The sequence below is a fragment of the Sarcophilus harrisii genome, chromosome 2, assembly GCF_902635505.1.
Source record: "Sarcophilus harrisii chromosome 2, mSarHar1.11, whole genome shotgun sequence".
In the NCBI taxonomy this organism is placed as follows: Eukaryota; Metazoa; Chordata; class Mammalia; order Dasyuromorphia; family Dasyuridae; genus Sarcophilus; species Sarcophilus harrisii.
In genome coordinates, this window is record NC_045427.1 from 244157932 (window position 1) to 244178610 (window position 20679).

The 20679-nt window shown below is 37.5% G+C and overlaps 1 protein-coding gene across 1 annotated transcript in view; it reads right to left on the minus strand.

Moving 5' to 3' along the window:
* Positions 1-7681: 7681 nt before the first annotated feature.
* Positions 7682-20679, minus strand: part of CHRNA4 (cholinergic receptor nicotinic alpha 4 subunit) — a 59867-nt gene continuing 46869 nt past the window's right edge. The window contains exons 5-6 of the mRNA XM_003757603.4: positions 18172-19552; positions 7682-9340 (exon numbers count right to left, since the gene is read on the minus strand). Of these exons, the coding sequence (XP_003757651.3) occupies positions 9215-9340; positions 18172-19552 (1507 nt within the window). The 3' untranslated portion in view covers positions 7682-9214. The remainder of the gene's footprint in view (positions 9341-18171; positions 19553-20679) is intronic.

A 20679-nucleotide genomic window follows, 5' to 3' on the forward strand; every position in this document is an offset into this window, starting at 1 on the left:
GTAAAAGCTCATCATTCTTGAGGAGCTGTTATACTTCTAGCCTAGGTGAAATAGGGAGACCTAGTGTCCTCAGAGAAAAAAAAAGAAAATCACAGTGGTTAAGTGACTTGACTAAAGTCACAAAAATAGTGTGTGACAAAAGTGGAATCCCTGAATTTTCTCCCTGTATCAGAGTTTCTATAATAGAAATTTCCTTCTTCCTAAAATAGCTTATTTCATTTTTGAAAGTCCCAATTATTAGGGCATTTTTCAAACCCAAATACAATGCTCTTCTGAGGTCTACTTATTTATTACTCAGAGATCTGTCATCTGGAACCAAGGAAGGTAAATTTATGACAATCCTTCATATATTTGAAGTCAGTGATCATGATACCATAGACTTCAACTAGACTTCCTTAGTCCTATCTACCAATCTTCACTTTGAAATAATTCCAAGACCCCTTATCATCCTATGCATCTACCTGTGGCTTAACCTTCCCACTGCAGTCTGTCAAATACTCCATTCACCTTCATTGTACCAGTGATCCCAACCCCTCAATGAACTTTTATTAAAGTTTGTGGTTCTGGTTATTCCCATTTCATGGATGTATAAAAAGGAAGATAAAGAAACAAAATGATGTTATTTTGATCCAAAATCCATTATTCTTTCAACTCACTTTGCCTCTCTGTTCATTTTTATTTTTAATGCTGTCTAAACTGCAACTGATTTTGAAAAACTTGTCTGTGGCAAGTGCTGAGGTAATCAGTGAGCATTTATCAAACACCTAACATGGACAAGACCTTGTGTTAAGCATTGTGGGGGAGAGAAGGATAAATAAGGTAGCCTTTCCTCTTGGCAGTCTCATATTCTACATCTGAAGCCAAGATTCCCATTTGTGAAACAATGAGAAAACAAAACAAATAGAATATACAGAAACCTGCTAGGTAGTTTGTTTCAGTTAATTAATCTTATAGCAGTTCAGATGAGGTAGAGATCCATAATTAGAATAAATATTCCAGACAATAGAAGTTTAGGACAGTAGAAACAATAGGGAACTGGTAATCTAGAGAAGTAGGTTTTAGTCTTGGTTAACTTATGAACTTGTGTGAATTTGACTCAGTTAATTGCCTTTTCTGGTCTTCAGTTATCCCTCCCCAGTTTCAAACAAGAAGGTTATATTAACTGATTTCTAAGATCTATTCCAGATCTATCTTCTCTTGATTCTATAATTCCTGTTTTTCTCATTCAATTCCCCTTCCTGTATTCATTCATTATCAGAATAGCAAATCTGGGCTTGGGTACAGAGAGTTAGTACCCTCTGGATGGAGAAAATATTTGTATTTCCTGGGTCACTTGAAAGAAATTTGAAGCTAATCAGCTAAGACTCATTAATGAAGAAACTAAGGCAAAGAATTCTTTTCAGAGTTATGAGTAGAAATAGGGACCTCCTTTTCCAGGACCACTAAAGGGAGAAACAAATGTGTAAATCACAGCATCATCATTCTAGTGCCATTTTCTACTCCTAGACTTCCCTAATCACCTTTCTTCAAGAACTCATCTTTGTCTTCTGAAAGGATGGAAAAGCTCCTTGAAAGCAGGGGCTGTACTATCTACTTTTATATTACCAATATTCAACAAATCTCTTAAAAAATGTTGTTGAATAGATAAATGAATGAAGAATTGTTACAGGTCTTCCATTACTTGTACTTAGCAGATACTTATTAGACAAAGATAATTCCACTGATTGCCAAGAAGGATATCAATCATTTTCTAATTCTATTTTATTTTTCTCTTATTTTTAAGTAAGAAGAAAATATTATATGAATATGTCTTTCCTACTGCCTCTCCCCAATTGTGCAAATTTATCCTGAAAAACAAAGCCTTCAATACATAATTGCTTAGATAGAAAAATGAATCTCCACATTAGCCACATTCAGAAATCTGTGTCTCTTTCCACATGTTTAGTTCATCTCTGTCAGATTAGTGGGGTGTTTCATCTTCATTATTTTAGATTCATAGTTTGTCATGATGTTGATTAGAGTTCTAAATTCTTAATTGTTTTTTCTCTATAATTCAAACTCAATGCTAAAGGAGTATCTGTCCCTCAGAATCACACAAATCTCAGAATTGGAAGGGTCCTCTAGTCTAGTCTAATCCTGATCATACTGACAAGAATTCCCCCAGCTCTAACTCTTAATATCTCTATCTTTGTATCTCTATCTTTGTTCAAGTCTCAAATATCTCTTGAACATGGGACTTCTATACAGCTCCTAGATGTGAATGTTTGCTCTCCTCTAATTATCTCTTATCATGTTTATATGTGTACACAAATAGAATCAAACTCCTTGAAAGCAGAGATATTTTTCCTTTGCATTACTAGGACCCACAGAGTACTTTGCAACTATTTATTTGTGGAAATGGATTAAATTGAATCTCCAACAAGTAGCTCTCCAGTCTCCACTCATTTCTAATTTCTATAAGCTGCTGTTCTTTAGATTTCTTCATCATGTCTTCCAAAAATCTCATTTTCATCACTAAACTTCCTCATCCTGCTGAATTGCATCATCTTTGATCCTCAAACCTCACCAGCATCCTCAATACTCTCTGTTTCACTCATTGGAGAAAAGAGCAAAGATCCTCCCAAAACCTCTGTTTAAGATGGCACCAACCATCTCTCCACTTTCGTCCTAGCTAAAAACTAATACTCCTTTGGATTTTTTTCATCACATACCTTGCATGGGCACCTATCCCTTTCCTTTTCAGCTTCATTTTGATTATTGTCTTTCCCCATTAGAATTTAAGATCTTTGAGGTCAGGGATTGTCTTACTCTTTTATATTTGTATCCCCAGAACTTTTCAGAGTGCTTGCAAGCACACATAATCGGTATTTAATAACTGTTTATTGACTGACTACTTGAAGACCTCAAATAATGAGGAACTCACTACTTCTTTTTATTGTTTTTTTATTAAAGCTTTTTATTTTCAAAACATATGCATGGATAATTTTTCAACAATGACCCTTGCAAGACCTTGTGGAACTCACTACTTATTAAGAAATGTCATGCTACTTTTACAAACTTGGCCTCTTTGAAGCTTTTAGTTCTTCCCTCTGAAGTAAAGCAAAATGAGTTTAATAATCTCTCTTCCAAATGACAGCTTGGAAAAAAACTTTCATGTCCTGTGGAAAGTCTTTTATTTGGGAAAAACATTTCCAGTCATTTCCCCTCTTATGGAAATGATCTATAATCTTATCAACATCACAGCCCCCTTCCCCTCAGCAATTCTCTAGTTTGTTACTGTTCTTCCTATGAAATATGGCACTCTGACCCTCCCCTTCATCCAAGAAGAGCTTGCTCTAGGTCTGGGAGAGGAAGAAATCTGACCTTATAAGACTGAAGGCAAAGGTAATGTCAGCCCAAAACCCTGAGCCAGCTCTTAATGGATGACAGCAGAATGCCAAGACTATCTTTCAAGATTTCCCTTGGAAATGAATCCAGGGCAAAGGAGATGGTGAAGAAATAATTTCATTCTTTTCCCATTCTTGGAAGCAATTAGCCTATGGCAAAAATGGTTATTACAAAGAACACATTAGATATCAAACATCAGATGAGATTTCAATGACCTTGGAACAGGAAAAGACTCAATCAAAAGACTAGACATTTTCTTGCTCCTTTTACCAGCTTCCAATTTGATCGGAGCAATAGATGAGTGAGCAGGAGCTGCCAGCCAGGAGCAGTAACGCCAAGGCAATCTCGAACTTTTTTTTCTGCTTCCCAAAAGAACAACCTCAATAAAGTACAAGGGTCTGTTCAGTAGACTCAGCTGCTGCATACATCTGGCAAGTTGGATAGCATTATGTAAACAGGATTGTGGGACTTAAGTCCCTGAAATCTAGCCTCTTAACTTCTCTCATTCCCAGATTGCATAAGTGCTTCTGGTCTCTGTGTAGTGGATCTCAGTCACCCATCCCCATACCTCTTCTCCCATATAGATCAGAAAGTCATATAACTTATAACATATATATGTTAGATATATAAGACATAACATTCTTGAGGTCAGTGATTATTCTTACTTTCCTAAAATTTTGAGAAGAAGTGATCCTCAATTAACAGTTAGATATGATCCTGAAAACATGATTATAGATGGAATTTTAGCAAATCAAATCCTATTTTACACACAATAGGGGAATTAATTATTTACAGCAGAAGTTACTAATTTTGTTTTTGTTTCATGAATTCCTCAAACAGTTTGGTGAAGCCTATGGGCCTCATTTCAAAATGAGGGTTTGATCTCTATATTCATAATCGAAGGAAATATCAAATTTTAGGTCAAAGGTTAATGAAAATGCAGATATATTTTCCTATCTAAGTTCACAGACTCATTGAAATCTTTCCTTGGAATTCCTTGGTAGGACATGGACTACAGGCTTTTGATGTAAACTTTGATATAAAAATCCAAGAATTTGCCTTTCCCCTAATCTTGGCCTTATTTCTTCATTTATCAGTCTGAGTTTACTTAAGAGTCATCCACAGGGATGTACTTAGAAAAATTATTCAGTAATTCATGCTGGTGATAATAATGAAATGATCACAGTAGTATTGGTTTGCATTCCTTTCTGTCTTTCATGTGTGCTTGAATGGAAGAATTCTATGTAGAAGAACCTTTTGCTCAAAGTCAACAAATATTCCATCTTCCTTTCCTTTTGTGACACCACCACCATTTAAGCCCAACTACCTTATCCACTTTCTCCTATGCCATAAATATTTACACTGTTTTCTCTCCTCCTACCACTAAATAAGTCAGCCCCTCCCAAGATAAATATTAGCTAATCTGATCAGCTCAAATGCTAATGGAAGAGTGCTTCAACCAAGGCAATATCTGAAGATAATTCTCTTGCCCTCCTGTTCTAATGATGGGACCATGTCAGGTCATTTGGAAGGGATATACGGTAAGGATGGTTTTTGTGCCCCTTAACTTGCCAGGAAATGGGGCTGCTGAGAATTCTTGGAGTGTGTTCCATTCACATTCTTAGCAAGTCCCTGTTAGAAAAAATAGGCCGGCTATCCTTGGAATCAGTGTGGATAAATTTTCATATTAAGCATTTGAAGACTGACTTCCAGAGGTAGGAAGGACTCTGGATATTTTCCTTCTTCATACATGATTTCAATCTCATTGTCTATCTCAAGAAGGACAAGATACAGGGAAACTGCAGATGCTTTATTTCATTCTCTTTAAGAATAGTTATCACTCGGGGGCAGCTAGGTGGCACAGTGGATAGAGCACCAGCCCTGAAGTCAGGAGGCCCTGAGTTCAAATCTGTTCTTAGACACTTAACATTTCCTCATTATGTGACCCTGGGCAAGTCACTTAACCCCAATTGTCTCAGGAAAAAAAATTAGTTATCACTTGCTTCCTATACAAGGAAGATTTGTATTAAAGTCCTCAGGAAGTTGGTTCACCTTAAAGTCATGATCTCTCTTAACACTTTCTCACCAAGTTCCTATATATTTTTTTCTTCTCAGTCATATATTCCTTTTCCTCCATAACTCTAGGATCACTGGAAATAAAAGGGAATAAGAATTATAAAAACATTTATCAGAAATTTAATGATAAGAATTCCATAATCCTCCAAACCCCTCCAGTAACTCTTCCACTGTTGTCACTGTTTTTGTTACTGTTGTCATTTTTCAGTTGTGTCCAACTTTCAATGATATCATTTAGGATTGTTTTTAGCAAAGATACTGGAGTAGTTTGTCATTTTCTTCTCCAGATCATTTTACAGATGAGAAAATGAGGCAAACAGGGTTAATGATTTGCTCAGGGTCACACAGCTTGTAAATGTCTGAAGCCAGATTTGAACTCAGAAAGATGAGTCTCCCTGGCTTCAGGTCCAGCATTCTATCTACTATGTCACCTAGCTGCCCCTTCCACAGACACCATCCTATCATTCTCTCCTAGATCATCTATGGTGTCCCAATTATGAAATTCAATGTTTTACCCTTTTTTTTTTTAAACAATCACTATCTTTGGCCTTTTCCTTTTAGACATTTTTGTCTTTTATGATATACTTTCTCTCTTTGTCTGTTTCACTTTCATTTCTCTATCTCTGTCTATCCTACCACATTCTGTCTTGAATCTTATACCTTTTATTAAATTATAAGTTCCTTGAAGGCAAGAATTGTGTAGTACAGTTTTTATTCTTTTTATCCTTAGCACTCATTGAAAATAGGTCCTTGAATTTACTATGTGCTTAAATAAATGTTTATTTGGTTATAACTTTAATCTATTCTGATCTCAATTTTCTTCCTGTCTCTCAAACTACTATTGCTATAGAAAAATCATAGAAGCACACAATCTCAGTTGGAAGGGGCCTTAGAGATTATCTGGTATAACCCATAACTGAACAAGAATCCTTTTTTAGGCATCCCCATAAGGGGCAGGGCATCCAGCCTCTACATGAAGACCTCTAGTGATGGAGAACTTGCTACCTCCCAAGGTAGCCCACTCCACTTATTAACGAACTTTATGTTGAGCTAAAATCTGTTTGTCTGTAAATTAAGTACCATTGTTCATAGTTCTGCTCTCTGGAGCCAAACAAAATAATTCTAATCCTTGCTTCTTATTACACAGACACACACCATCTAACACACACACACACACACACACACACACACACTCCTGCCAACTTTTTCCTTCTTCAAAATAAAACTAATTTGTCAGTTTCTCCAGGGCAAAGACTGTTTTTTGCCTTTCTTACAGGTACATAATACATGTCTATCAGCTAAGTATAAAATATAAAATACCATAACATCCTTTGACCTTTCTCATGTGGCATAGTTTCCAGTTTTCCAGGATTCTTTGGGTGGATTTCATCTTAATAGTGTGTTTTCATCATACTCAGAACTGAGCAAAGGATTTAAGATGTAGTCTGGCTAGGGCAAAGGACAATAGGGATATATCTTTTTATATATTATATTTTTATTAATGAAGCTTATTGCTATTGTACAGTTGTTTTTATTTGTGTCTGACTCTGACCACAGTTTGGATTTTCTTGGCAAAGGTGATGGAATAATTTGTCATTTCTTTCTCTCGTTTATTTTACAGATGAGAAAACTGAGGCAGACAGATTTAAGTGATTTTCCCAGAATCACACAAAAGTGTCTAAGGCTGGATTTGAAGTTGGGAAGATGAGTCTTCCTGATGCCAGATCCAGCACTCTATATACCCTCACTTAGTTGCCCTATTAATGAAGCTTAGAGATCACTTTTATTTTGTGACTAATTATCAGGTATGTTGTAGAGATGATTCTTGTTCTGGTATGGGTCAGATCTTTCCAACTCTTGACATTTCATGATGTCAGAGAATAGACATGGGTAAAATGTAAATTCACATAGTGGGCAGGTTAGGATTAACCTGATCTTAAATCCTCAGACAATAGGGATTTCCATAAACTTCTTGCTATTTTCATGACATTTTTTGTGCCCCAATAGTTAGAATAACAAAACTGACTTATATGGAGCCAAGACCAAATCTCTATCCAACTCTTAAGAAACCATTTTAGATTTTTTTTCCCATGAAATGTGTCAAGAAAATTTTGGCTAACCTATTCAGAAAATGGGCATTTTTGTTGACTTTACTGAGTATCCAAGAAAAGTTATACCAATGGTGTTGACTTTACTCAAATGGTACCATGAAGAACAGTGCCAGAGGGTATGTCATTTATAAGTAGCTGAGATTTATTCTTGATGAAGTATGAAATCTCTGCTTCAGATCTTTCCTTTATTGGGTTAGCTTCTATTTTCTAATATACCAGATCCTCAATAGTTTCTATAAATGTGAAGTAATATTTAATTTATTATTCATAGAGGAAAGAACATTGTCCATCCTGAAGGATCTATAATTTGGGAAAGCCATTTTTTAAACATACCTTTATTAAGAGCCTACCGTAGATGGCATAGTATAGCAGGTAAAATGTAGAACTTGGAGTAAACCTGGATTCAAATCCTTTCTTTGTAAGCCTGAGCAGGTCATTTAATGTCCTTGTGCTTCAGACAAAATCCTAGAACTTATCATAATACAGGTCACAATCTGTTTCCTTACACTGAGGAAATTACAGATTATATTTGCATGTATGAAGAACTATGCACAGAAGTGCTGAAGAAGATTAAAAAAGTAGATAACATGCCTTCTGCCTTTTTGGAGGCTGGGTTCCTTCAGGACGTAAAAGAAACAGACATAAGCTCTAGGCCAAGTAAAGGGAGGATGGAGGGAAAGGGTTCTCTTAATTTCATAGTTTAGATATAGCATCTACATCACCTTTCAGGACCTCCTAGACCCAACAAAGACCAGATTTAAATAAGAAATAGGTGAAACCTCTAACATTTTTTTCTTCAGATTGAGGTTTGGTTTACACAATAGTTCCCCTTCATCAGACAGATAAGTCCATGGAGTCACTTATATGCTAAGGAATAGAATCAAGGATTTTTTGGACCTGGGACACCTGACTCACTTCAGCAGCTTCTTATCAGAAGCTAAACATATTAAAATTTAGTCTATGCTACTGAACATCCCTAAGTCATGTTGAAGCTTTTCTATTCTCCTTCACTTCACAGTTGGCCTCATACTACACCCCAAAAGACCAGTAGAGAGTTTATTTACTGACAGAATGACTTAGATAAAGACATACAACCAAATCATCTTGTCACCATTCTCCAATGGGGTCTTCAACGTACGTTGAGTTTCAGTTGGGTCATGGGTTGAACGCCATAATATTTCTGTTCTATTTAAGGGTCATATCTTTGCCCACAACTTGCAACAATATCTATTCATATACTGGGATATTGATGATGATCATCATGCTGAAGATGATCTTTAATAAGATTTTTTCCATTAAAATAGTCTTGCAAATAAAGATAAAACCATCCACACTCCACATACTTTTTACTAGCCAAGGAGGTAAGATTAATTGGGGGTATGAACGGAATCAGTACAAACCAAAATCTTCTCCTCCAGACAAATAGGCTAGTCACTGACTATTTCCAAGACTGCTTCAAAATGGATACAGAAAATGGGGATAACTTGGGATATGATGTGATCTCTGAAGATTTCCAGAGCTCTCAGTAATGAGTCATGCGCAGATATGTGATGAATAATTCATAGAGAGAGTTTCCATCTTACTCTCTCCCTCCAGGTAGATGAAAATTCCAAATGTATTCTAAATGTTTTCTCATTCTATTAGATCATTCCAGCCAGCCAAGGTGGGAGGAAGAGTCCCACGGTTCCTAGCAAGCAGACAATGACAAACATCCACAGAAAGATCCTGTCTATGACCATGGCAACGTACTTCCAGTCTTCTTTCACCTAGAAATGGGACAGAACATTGAATTACTAACCATGCCCTCCAACATTCAGAAGCATTTCCTGTATAATTCTGCTTGTGCAAAAAGAAGTTATTTTAGGACTTAATGAGAGATGAAAGGGATATATAGGAAGCCATAGATATTCTTGATTCATGTTAACTCCAGATAACCACAAACCCATTATTGCAGGAGAATGTTCAGGCTAGGAGCCAGGGTAGCTTCTGCCTAGCCTACACATATCACTAAATCCTGGGAACGTGCCCAGTACTTGAGCAAGTGGGGAGAAATACTGTGGGGTAGACCTTGAGTTGAAAGCCTTTGTACATAAAGCTTGGTCTAGAGTCTCTATTTAGGGGTTTTTTTGTTTGTTTGTTTGTTTGTTTAAACCATCATTACCTAAAAGAGGAAATTTTTTTTTCCTCTAATGGGATCTCTAACCTGTTTGGAATGAACTCTCTAGGATTTAAAGCATTTCAGAGCCAGGGGAAGTAAACAGAAGATCCATAGCTGCTCAAGGTCATCTTGAGACAAATAATTTCACACTGTGTGTATCCTTAAATAAAGCCTATGCAAGCACGTCAATCATGAATATGTTCAGTTTGTCAAGCTACAGGAAGTCCCCCAAAGACACATGTATATATATATGTATATATATATATATATATATGCACACACATATAGACACATTCCTTGAGCTCCACTGCTATGCAATGTACTGATCAATTGGTTAGTTAAGCCTTATGTGGCCTTGACTAATGAAGCATCTGGAACATATGCCATCAACTTCCATCCTTGACTTTCTGTTCAGTAGCAAAAGAATCTCTCTGAAAAAGTATAGCAAAATTTTCCATAAAGTAGAAAAAAAGCCTAACAGATCATCTCACTCAATCCTTTCATTTTACAGGTGAGGAAATCTAGTTACAGAGAAAGGCTACTCATGTAATCGGTGCAAAATCACAGTATCTGGGGGTCCTCAGTCTTCTCATCTATAAAATAAGTGATTGAATGTGATGATCTTTAATGTCTCTTCCAGCTTTAAATCTTTGATCATGGTAAGTTCAAAGTTGCACAGTTAATTGCTGGAAGAATTGAGACTGGAAACCTAGTCTCTTGACTCCCAGTTCAAGATGTTCCACTGCACCATAAGAGCTCCCACTGTATAATTTAAATTCTCTGAGATAAGAATAGGTCAAGAGATTTCTGATTAACAGAGATGTTAATAAGCCTTAAAGGAATGGGAGTATGGGGAGATGTGGTGGGTTCTTATTTCTCAGCCAATTTTCTCTCTTCTGTTTGCATATTACCCTGACTGAGGAAGCATCTGGAAAGGAAGGAGAGAATGTGAATTTATTAATGCTTTCTGTGTACTAGGCTTTATGCTAAGTGTTTTGTAAATATTATCTCATTTGATCCTTACAACAAGGGGTAAGGTACCATTATGATCTACATTTTATAGTTAAGGAAACTGAGGCCTATAGTGTTGAAGTGACTTGCTCAAAGTCACACAGCTAGAGTCTGAGGCCATATTTGAATTCAGGTCTTCCTGACTCAAGGCCCAGTGCTCTATCCACAGTGTCACCGAACTGCCTCCAAATCTGGGTTTTAAGTGGCTACAGTTAACTCTTGAAATATCATACAAGTAGCATATGAGACAAACTGAAAGCATTTTTGGAGAGGGGTAAAGATAATAATGAACCACTGCTCTGAAGTGATACTGTTTTGAATCTTAATGTGTCAAAAAGTTTTCCTCGGTCTTCTTCTCACTACTTAAAGTCCCATATCTCTCTGTCCCTAGGCATAGAAGAAAATATTGCTCTGATAAGACACAGACAGATTTGCCTGCCATTCCAATTCCAAAACTGTTATATTGGGATTTGGCTATAATAGGTATAGGTCCACTGTATAACAATAGATGGGGAGAAGAAGGGTTAGTAAACTTCACATGATTTTATGGAAAGGTAATTAGGATCTTGTTAGTCTGTGTCTAAAAATTTGTGCAAAGATGAATGAATGTTGCTACATGGGCTGCTATGAATGGGCTACATGTTAGCTGATACTCTTACATAGATTCTGAGGGTTTATGTATCTATGTCTGTCTATTTTGTATATGAGAGAGAAACCAAAAAAATTCATAGGGCTATTCAAATCTATCAGCCCTATTAGCTCTGATTTGACATAGAGAAAACAAGTCCCTATCAGTTGGAGAAAAGAAACTGAGTGTTTCATAAGTACCTTCTCGAGACTTATTGTTTTGCCATCTTGGTAACTTTCCTCTTCGATCATTAGTTTTTCTCTTTCAGAGTGCTGACATCTCAATTTGCTTTAGATGGTATGAGTGATTCTCCAAATTAAAGCAGGGCCCATTTCAGGGGGACAGCTAATCTATAAATGAACAATTTTCCACCTATCTCTACCTGTGTGTTTACAAATCCAGAGACTGTATAGGAGATAGTGGTCTTAGCTACTTTCAAAATAGCCTATTCTAATGTTTAATCCCTGGTCCTATAAAAATATTTAAAATAAAACAAACCCTTTAAAGTGGTGGGGAAAAAGAGGGAAAAGTAGAACCAAACTTCAATTTGGGGGCTTTGCAAGTATATTGAGGTATGAGATAGTCCTTCAATAGACTTTTCTGTTCCACTTTCTTATGTAATTGCTGGAATCCCAATGGTATTGAGCCAAATCGAAACAAATGTGTTTATTTAATCAGGGCCAGAGAAGCAACAAGGTAATTTATTAGTAAAGATGCTGTTTATTATCCCTCTATTCCCATGGAAGGCCGAAAAAGCCTGGTTCCCCAGGGTATTATTTTTCCAATTTTCTTCTAATTGCCTTTTCCTTTTGTCCTCCCAACACCCTGTTTCTCTCCTGAAGATGAAACATAGGAGCCGACCAAAGTGTTCCTGCAACTCATTCCTGAATGTTGATCTGTGTGAAGTCTGCTGTACTCCCCAGGGACTTGTAACTCATCACAGATGAAAAGCCGGTCACCTCAGCCCTATGAAAGGGATCCAGAGATAAAGGGCTGTTTGGATAGCAGTGACATAGTGAGCTAAAGAAGGAAAAAAATGAGGGTTTTATGCATGTTTTTTGTTTGTTTGTTTCCAGTTTCATTCCAGAGCACTTGTTCTGACAGAACTTTATGTACTGATAAATGCCACATTTATCTCTTGGTTTTCATTAAGTTTTTGATTAAACTACTAGAGAATGTGTTGTCCCCTAAGGGGCACATTTTCTCAGATATGTATAATGCCAAGAGATAGGAAATCTCTCTTCTGTTTCAAGAACTCACAGGGAAATCTCTCTCATGATTACATAATGGCATCTTTGGGCTTCCACCCTTGACATTTATTGACATGAGACATATTCTGGGGATCCTCAAGGCAAACTTTGTTCCTGAGTCTTCCCTCCTCATTATTCTCTACTTCATTATCCTGTAGTTGGATTGTCATAGGTTTTACTTGCTCATTTCCCCACCCTTCATTTAAAGGGTTTGTTATAGGATCAATTTTCAGCTAATGGTGGATAAAAGCTCCCAGTTTACTTACCATAATTCCCCAGCCTGACATTCAAAATCCTCTTCAGAATGCATTGTCTCCACCATCTTCCCTCAGTTCTTATTCCTTTCCAGTGTACAACCTCTATTCAAATCAAGCTCTCCTCATTATCCTCTGGAAATGTCCTTTTTGTTTCTCTGTTCGTGCCTTTGGGAATATTAATCTACTCTACTCAAAATGTGCTTCCCATATCCCTCCATCTATTTCAATCCTACACATCCTTTAGAACCTAGCATATTTCCCCATCTAATTCATGAAGTCTTTTTTGTCAGTTCCAGCCCTCATTGATGTTTCTACTCTGCTGACTCACAAGGCCCTTATAGTCTGAATTAAACAATCAAACACATCATTATATTATCTGCTGGTGTTTCATGTGTGACAAACTCTTTACCAAATTTCAACTTTTGATCATTCCTACCACCTGTCCTATTCAGGTGCTACTGAATGAAACTACAGGAAATAAAGAAACTGAGCTGATAGAGCTGATAGGATCTACTACCCATGTTATGTAATCTTAATTGGATCCTCACTACAGCAAGGCAATCTTTTTATATCTTTCTAACAGCTTCTTTATCCTACTTACAGCTATCCCAAACTTTTCATTCTTCTTCAGCCTCCCAAAGAACCCTCTTCCCATGATCTAAAGTGGAGACCTCAATTCATACTTTAAAAAAGCCATTCAATGATAATTCCTTTTTCTCTCATCTTATATCACTCATGCACTTCACCCCCCATCTCATGTGAAAAAGCATGTATCTTCTCAACAAGTCAAAGCTCTTTTACATGCATCCTTAAATCCTTTCCTTTCCCATATTCTCCAGATTACCCCCCACCATCCCCCCATCATCCTAACTTAATAATCTTCAGTCTCTCCTTACCTACCAATTCCTTCCCTAATGTCAATAAACACTTTCATTTCTCCCCTCCTTACAAAATCTTCACTTGATCCATTCATCTCACTAGTTATCATCCTATATCTTTCCTCTCCTTCATAGCTAAACCCTTGGAAAAAGCTGTCTATATGTGGTGCATCTATTTCTTTTACTCCAACTTGATTCTAAACTCTTTACAATTTGACTTCTGAGCTTATGATTTGATTGAAACTTCTCTTTTCAAAGTCACCAATGCTCTTAATTGACAGATTGAATCTTGTACTAATTTTCATCTTTCTAGATCACTTTCCAGCCTTTGATAGTCATTTTCTTCTCCAAGATATTCTCTTTTCTTCAGAATTTTATGACACTGATTTCTCTTAGTTTTCTTCATACTTATCTGAGCACTTCTTTAATCTAACTCTAATTCTTTCTCACCTTTCTTTCCTTATCTAAGTCATACCACCAATTCTGGATGTTATCCTAGATGCTAAGCTGGCTGCTCTTTTGTTTTCACCCCATAGTATTTATCTCCTTTGGCGATCCAATCAGCTGCCAAGGGTGCAATTTTCATCTCTTTTCAGAAAATTCCCAGGTCTATAGATCCAACTCTAACCTTTCTCCTAAGTCTTCCATCACCAACTGCTCTCTTGGACATCTTGAACTATATCAAATTCATCTCAAGTTCAACATATCAGAACCAGAACTTATTATACCCCCACTACAAAGGCTTCTACTCTTCTAAACTTCCCTGTTACTGCCTAGAGTATCACCTCTTAGGCTTGCAAACTCAGGGTTATCTTCAATTCCTCTCTCAAAAATACTCTACATACTCAATACGTTGCCAATTCTTGTTATTTCTATATTCACATGCTCTCTTCTCTTTGACACTGCCACTAACCATCATCTTATGCTTAAACTACTGCTGATTCATCTTCCTCACTTTTTCCCACCTCAGTTCATCTCTCACTCAGCTGCCAAAATAATTCTTTCTTGAGTGCAGGCCTAATTATGTCACCTCTCTATTCAGGAGTTCCCTGTTACCTCCAGCCTTATACAACTAGTCCCTTCTTACAAATATTTTATTCCCCTTCATGTACTCTCTGTTCCAAAGATACTGGCTTACTAACTGTTCCTCAAACAAAAGATTCGATCTTCTGAATCTATGAATTTTCCCTGACTAAAATGCTTTCTCCCTTCATCTCTTCCTCCTGACTTCCCTGGCTTCCTTCAAGTCCCAGCTCAAATCTCAACTTGTGGAGGCATTGTGGGTGTCTTCCACCCACCTCTCTACTTATACTCTCTATATCTTTGAAATACATAATCATTTGTATGTCTTCTCCCTAATTAAAATGTAAGCTCTTTAAGGGCTAAGGCTACGTTTCTGCCATTCTATGTATTCCCAGGATATAGCACATATAGCACCTAGAGCATAATAGGTGTTTAATAAATATTTGTCATTGATTAACTCCAGCTGCTGCTTAAAATGCCTGCTCCCTCTCCTCCAGTTCTATTCACCACTTCCAGCTGTCAAGGGATAGGGTCTGGATCTTTGATTTCATTGGTATAAGGAATTTCTTTGTGAACAAACTCTTGACAGCAATATAGGCCAGTAGCTGTTCTTCAACTTATATTCTTAGAATATTGTGTATTAGTCTAAGAAGATTAGTGACTTGCCTAGGGTCAAATGACCAGCATGGTGGAACCTATCTTCCTGACTTCAAGACCATCTATGACACCAGCTGTGTCTGACAAATAGAAATGTACAACCCCACATAAGGATCCTCATGGGCTGCATGTTGCCTTAGTTTTAAAATGTAATATTATCTATGTTTTATTGTATTGTTTTTTATTTTGTCAAATATTTCCAGTTATATTTTAATTGGATTAAGGATGCAGTCAGGAGTGTTGGGAGACAAATGCATGCCATGGACAGGTATTTGACACCTCTGCACTACGCTATGCTCTTTCTCACAGCAATTTCTGTGTAAGTTTAATCAGGAATAGTCTGAATTAAACAATCAAACACATCATTTTTTCCTGGGCTTTCTCTGGGTTCTTCCATCTTCCAAATCTCCAACCATATAGGATTATTGCAAAGATTTTCTTAAGAAGACAAGTACCTTGCCTTAATAGGATAATTTCACATAATGTTCTGCAGATAACCCAAGGTCATCTGTATACCTAGTAACATGTTTAAGACTGGCTCTGTAAATATCCTAACTTAATTTGTTCCATCAGGTCCTTGAAATCCAAGGTTAAAATCCCAGTGGAAGGAACTATTTTTCCTGGTGTCTCCATCATCTGCCTTATTCTTGAAAATAGCACCATTGATGGGTCTTGAAATAACCCTCAGAGATCAAATTCTATTTTTGTCCTTGACTCCAAGGGCCATAGGAAGTCCTGAATGGAAAGAAGACCAGAATCTCAATATTGCTCAGCTTCAGCAGTGATATGAATGTGAGAAAGTTCCTTGACCTTTAAGAACCCCAGTTTCTCCATCTGTAAAGTGGGAGTGAAAATACTACTTACATTATTTACTTCACAGAGTGGTTATAACAAAAGTGTTTTGTAAAACTAAAAGTACCTTATAAATATTGTTTTTCTCTTCCCATGCCACCATTATTATCATCCTTCATGTCTCTCAAAATTCACACAGCCCTAGTCACATTTGACTCTTTCGGTTATTACAATCAATTAATCAACATTTATTAAATGCGTACTGTGGGCCAGCTGGTGGTGTTAAATGCTGGAGATACAAAAGTAGACAAGTCAATCCCTGCCCTTAAGGCTAATGGGGGAGGCAACCTGCAATTATACACAAAGTTAAGTAGTGCAGTGGATAGAGTACTGAGTCTGGAGTCAAGAAGACTCATCTTCCTGAATTCAAATCTGGTCTCAGACACTTACCGTATTATCCTGGGCAGGTCACCTAATTCTGTTTGCCTTAGTTTACTCATCTGTAAAATGAACTGGAAAACGAAATGGCAGAGCACTACAGTATCTTTGCCAAGAAAACTCCAAATGGAATTCATGAAGAGTTACACACAACTGAAAACAACTGAGCAATAACAAACTATATACAAGATAAATGGGAAGGAACACTAAATGTCAGCTTCCACTCTCTTTCCTAAGTCAAGTTTCTTTCTTCTCTGTGCCCATCATCCACACTGCGCAAGACTTTGATTTTCAGACAGTTAGGTGGTACAATAGATAGAGAATTGGGCCTGAAATTAAGAAAATCTGAGTTCACATCAGATTTCAGATACTTACCAACTTCAGATACTAAAACTTGAGCAGGTCATTTAATCTTTGCCTTGATTACTTCAACTGTCCAATGGAGTTCAGAATAGTGCCTACCTTCCAGTGTTATTATGAGGATCAAATGAGATAATATTTGCAAAGTATAAGGCACAATGTCTGGCACATAGAAGGCCCTTTATAAATGCTAGTTTCTTTCTTTCCTTCCTTCCTTTAATCTAGAAAAAAAAGTTATCTCTCCAGGAGGTTCTGTTTTTTTTTTTTCCTGAGGCAATTGGGGTTAAGTGACTTGCCCAGAGTCACACAGCTAGGAGGTGTAGTAAGTGTTAAAACTTCAGGGCTGGTGCTCCATCCACTGCACCACCTAGCTGCTCCTCAGGAGATTTTTCTTAGGAATTTGTAAACCCAGATTGAATAACTGAGTCAACAATTTTTTTTTTTCTTGTGCAATGTTGCATAAGTTCATGTTTCAGACCCAGGGTCAGCCCCATTTTTCAGTCATTTACCTGTCACACTCTGAGTATTGTTCTGAGATTGATATTGTCCACAAAGCGAAGAGCAGTTATGTACAATTGGTTTTCAGTTGTATGGGGGCAGATTTTGGCTTTTCTCTGACCTCCAACACAAGTACATAAGTTCTACCCTGAAGAGTCCTACTTTGCAGTCCTCCTCATCAAGTGAACTGAAGAAAATCAGGCTTCTTTAAAATTAACTAGGCATGCATGGAGAGGGAGTAGGGAAGAAATTAAATCTGCAGCAAATAGACACATAGATCGTTCAATATATTTCAAAAGTTTGTGTACATAATTTGGGAACTAGGAACTGTTTTTGACTCATCCTTCCCTGTCATTATAGAAGAAAATAAAAAGCAGACTGTCTATCATTTATTTAGGAACTTATCCCAGTAGGCCCTATAATTTCTAACAGCTGCTATGGATTGGACTTAATAAATCCTTTGGGGGAGCAGTTAGATAGGCACAGTGGATAGAGTACCAGCTCTGAAGTCAGGAGGACCTGAGTTCAAATCCAGATCTCAGACACTTAATACTTCCTAATTGTATGACTCTGGGCAAGTCAGTTAATCTCTATTACCTCAGCAAAAATAAATAAATCCTTTTTGGGTGATTGATTGAATGACTTACCGAAAAATCTGTGTCTTCTGCCTTCAAATGGTCTGCAATATATTGGACTCCCTCTACTGCAAGTTTCAAGGCTGGTGACATGGGCAGGGCATGCTGTTCTTTGGTACTACGTGGTTTGGTCATTGGATCTGAGACAGGTACACCTTTGACTTTCTTGCATTGACACTTGCATGGGGAGGTCTTCTCCTGGGGTTGGACTTCATCTTTGTTGCTCCTCAAAGAGGCAGGGGAGCTGGCAGACTGTCCATTGTTTGCCTGGGAAGAATCCTCTTGGAGAGAACAATACTGAATGCTCCTTGACCTGCAACGGATGCCTCCTTCCTCCACTTTGCTGGAGCTGTACATTTGTTGCACGCTTAGAGATCTGACTTTGGAGAAGCCAGAGGGATGGGTATTATTTGGAGGAGGTTGGGGAATGGGTGAAGAGCAGGGACTGGGCTTTCCAGGTTCAGGATGCTGCAGCACAGTATACTGACCTGAGGGAGACTTGCAAACAGGTTGAGATTTGACTGGATCCTCCAGATGGACACAGAATGAAGCTGAGGGTGACCGGTCTGGGCTCTGGGGGCTGGTGGAAGATGAGGTAACAAAATTGGGCTCCGGCTGTGGCCAGAACCTTGGACCTCCAGCAAGTTTGTGCATGGACTCAACCAGCTTCCTGCAGTTGTCCTTCACCACACCAGGACGTTTCATGAAGAGCAAGCGGGGGATGATATCCAGGAATACCCTTCGGACCCATGCAGGCATGGTGTGTGTGCGAGGTGAGCGATGGTGGACATTGAGCACAAAGACTGTAATGATGATGGACAATGTCACAAAGATCATAGTGAAGAGCAAATACTCCCCAATCAGGGGAATGACCAATGATGTGGATGGGATGATCTCAGTGATAAGAAGTAGAAACACAGTCAAGGATAATAGCACGGAAATGCATAATGTGATCTTCTCCCCACAGTCTGAGGGCAGGTAGAAAACCAAGACGGTCAAACAGGAAATAAGAAGGCAGGGGATAATGAGGTTGATGGTGTAAAACAGGGGGAGTCTACGAATGATGAAGGAGTAGGTGATGTCTGGGTAAATTTCAGTACAACACTCATATTTCTTAATGTTATAGTTTCCAACAGCATTGATGATGACCCACTCGCCACTCTCCCAGTAATCCAACTGGTCCACATGGCTGTGCATGCTCACCAAGTCAATCTTTGCTTTGTCATAAGTCCAGGAACCAAACTTCATGGTACAGTTTTGCTGGTCAAAGGGGAAAAATGTGACATCAATGCTGCAGGAGCTCTTATAGATGGCAGGGGGTGTCCATTTGATCCTTCCATCATAGAAGAGATGAGCTTTGGTCAGGTGGGTTACAGCAAAATCACCATCAGCACTATAGTGGGGAAGATGAGAAGCCAATAAGAACATTACATTTATTAGTGTCACTGTGAGCACTAACACGCCCTGGCTAGTCACACTGTAATTTCTTCCTCAGTTGTGAGTTGAGAGAACACATATGGACATAGGTATAAATATAGGCATAATTACCCAAATGTAATTTTTTATAATGATAATAAAAATAATAATACCAGCAATACCTGCCTCACAGGATTTTGAGGCTCAAATGTCATAATGTATATAAAGCACTTTTAAAATCTTAAATACTTCATAAATATCAGATTATTATTATAGAAAAATTATTCTCATCTTGTTCAATGGGGTTCAAATAAAAACAGTTCTGGGGAAAGTCAATAACCCATTATTGTTCTTTCATATTTAATGGCCTGTGGAAAGCTCACAGAATGATAAAATAACTGCTTTTTGTAGTTGAATAAAAGAATTATAATATAAGTTCATTTTCTGTAGGCTCACCAAAAGTATTCATAGTACAACTTCTGTAGCAGACAGGATGATGAGAAGAATATGACCTCATACTGTTCTCAGGTTATTTTGATTTCATATACTGGATCTATTTTGAAAACTATTTACTCCATTTCAGTTGAAGATTTGGAATTGTTATTTCTGTTATTGTTAATTGTAGTGGTGCATAGCTTTTTGCTTTTCAAAGAACTTTAATTATTTGAGCTTCAAGGTATCTATCCTATGAGAGAAGTAAGGCAGTCACTATCTTGATTTTATAGATTGGAAGGCTGACTCAAGGGAATTAAGTTACCTGCTCCAGACCATATAATCAACCTGTAGAAAAATTAGGAAGTGGCACCTAGATCTCATGCCTCCAATCTTCTTTTTAGTGGAACACTCTATCTTCCCAGGCTACAATTAACTCTCTGAATAGATTATATCTCAGTTACTTTAAGAATAATATGATACTGAATATTTGATAATATGATACTGAATGTCATACATAGATAATATGATAGATGATATGCAGCATTTAAAAGTTTTAAAAAATCACTCTTTTTATATCAACCCAGTAAGCTTGCTACACAAGTGTTATAAGTGTTATTACAAATGAGGAAGCTGAAACTCCAGAGCTTAAGTAACTTGCTTAAACCCATA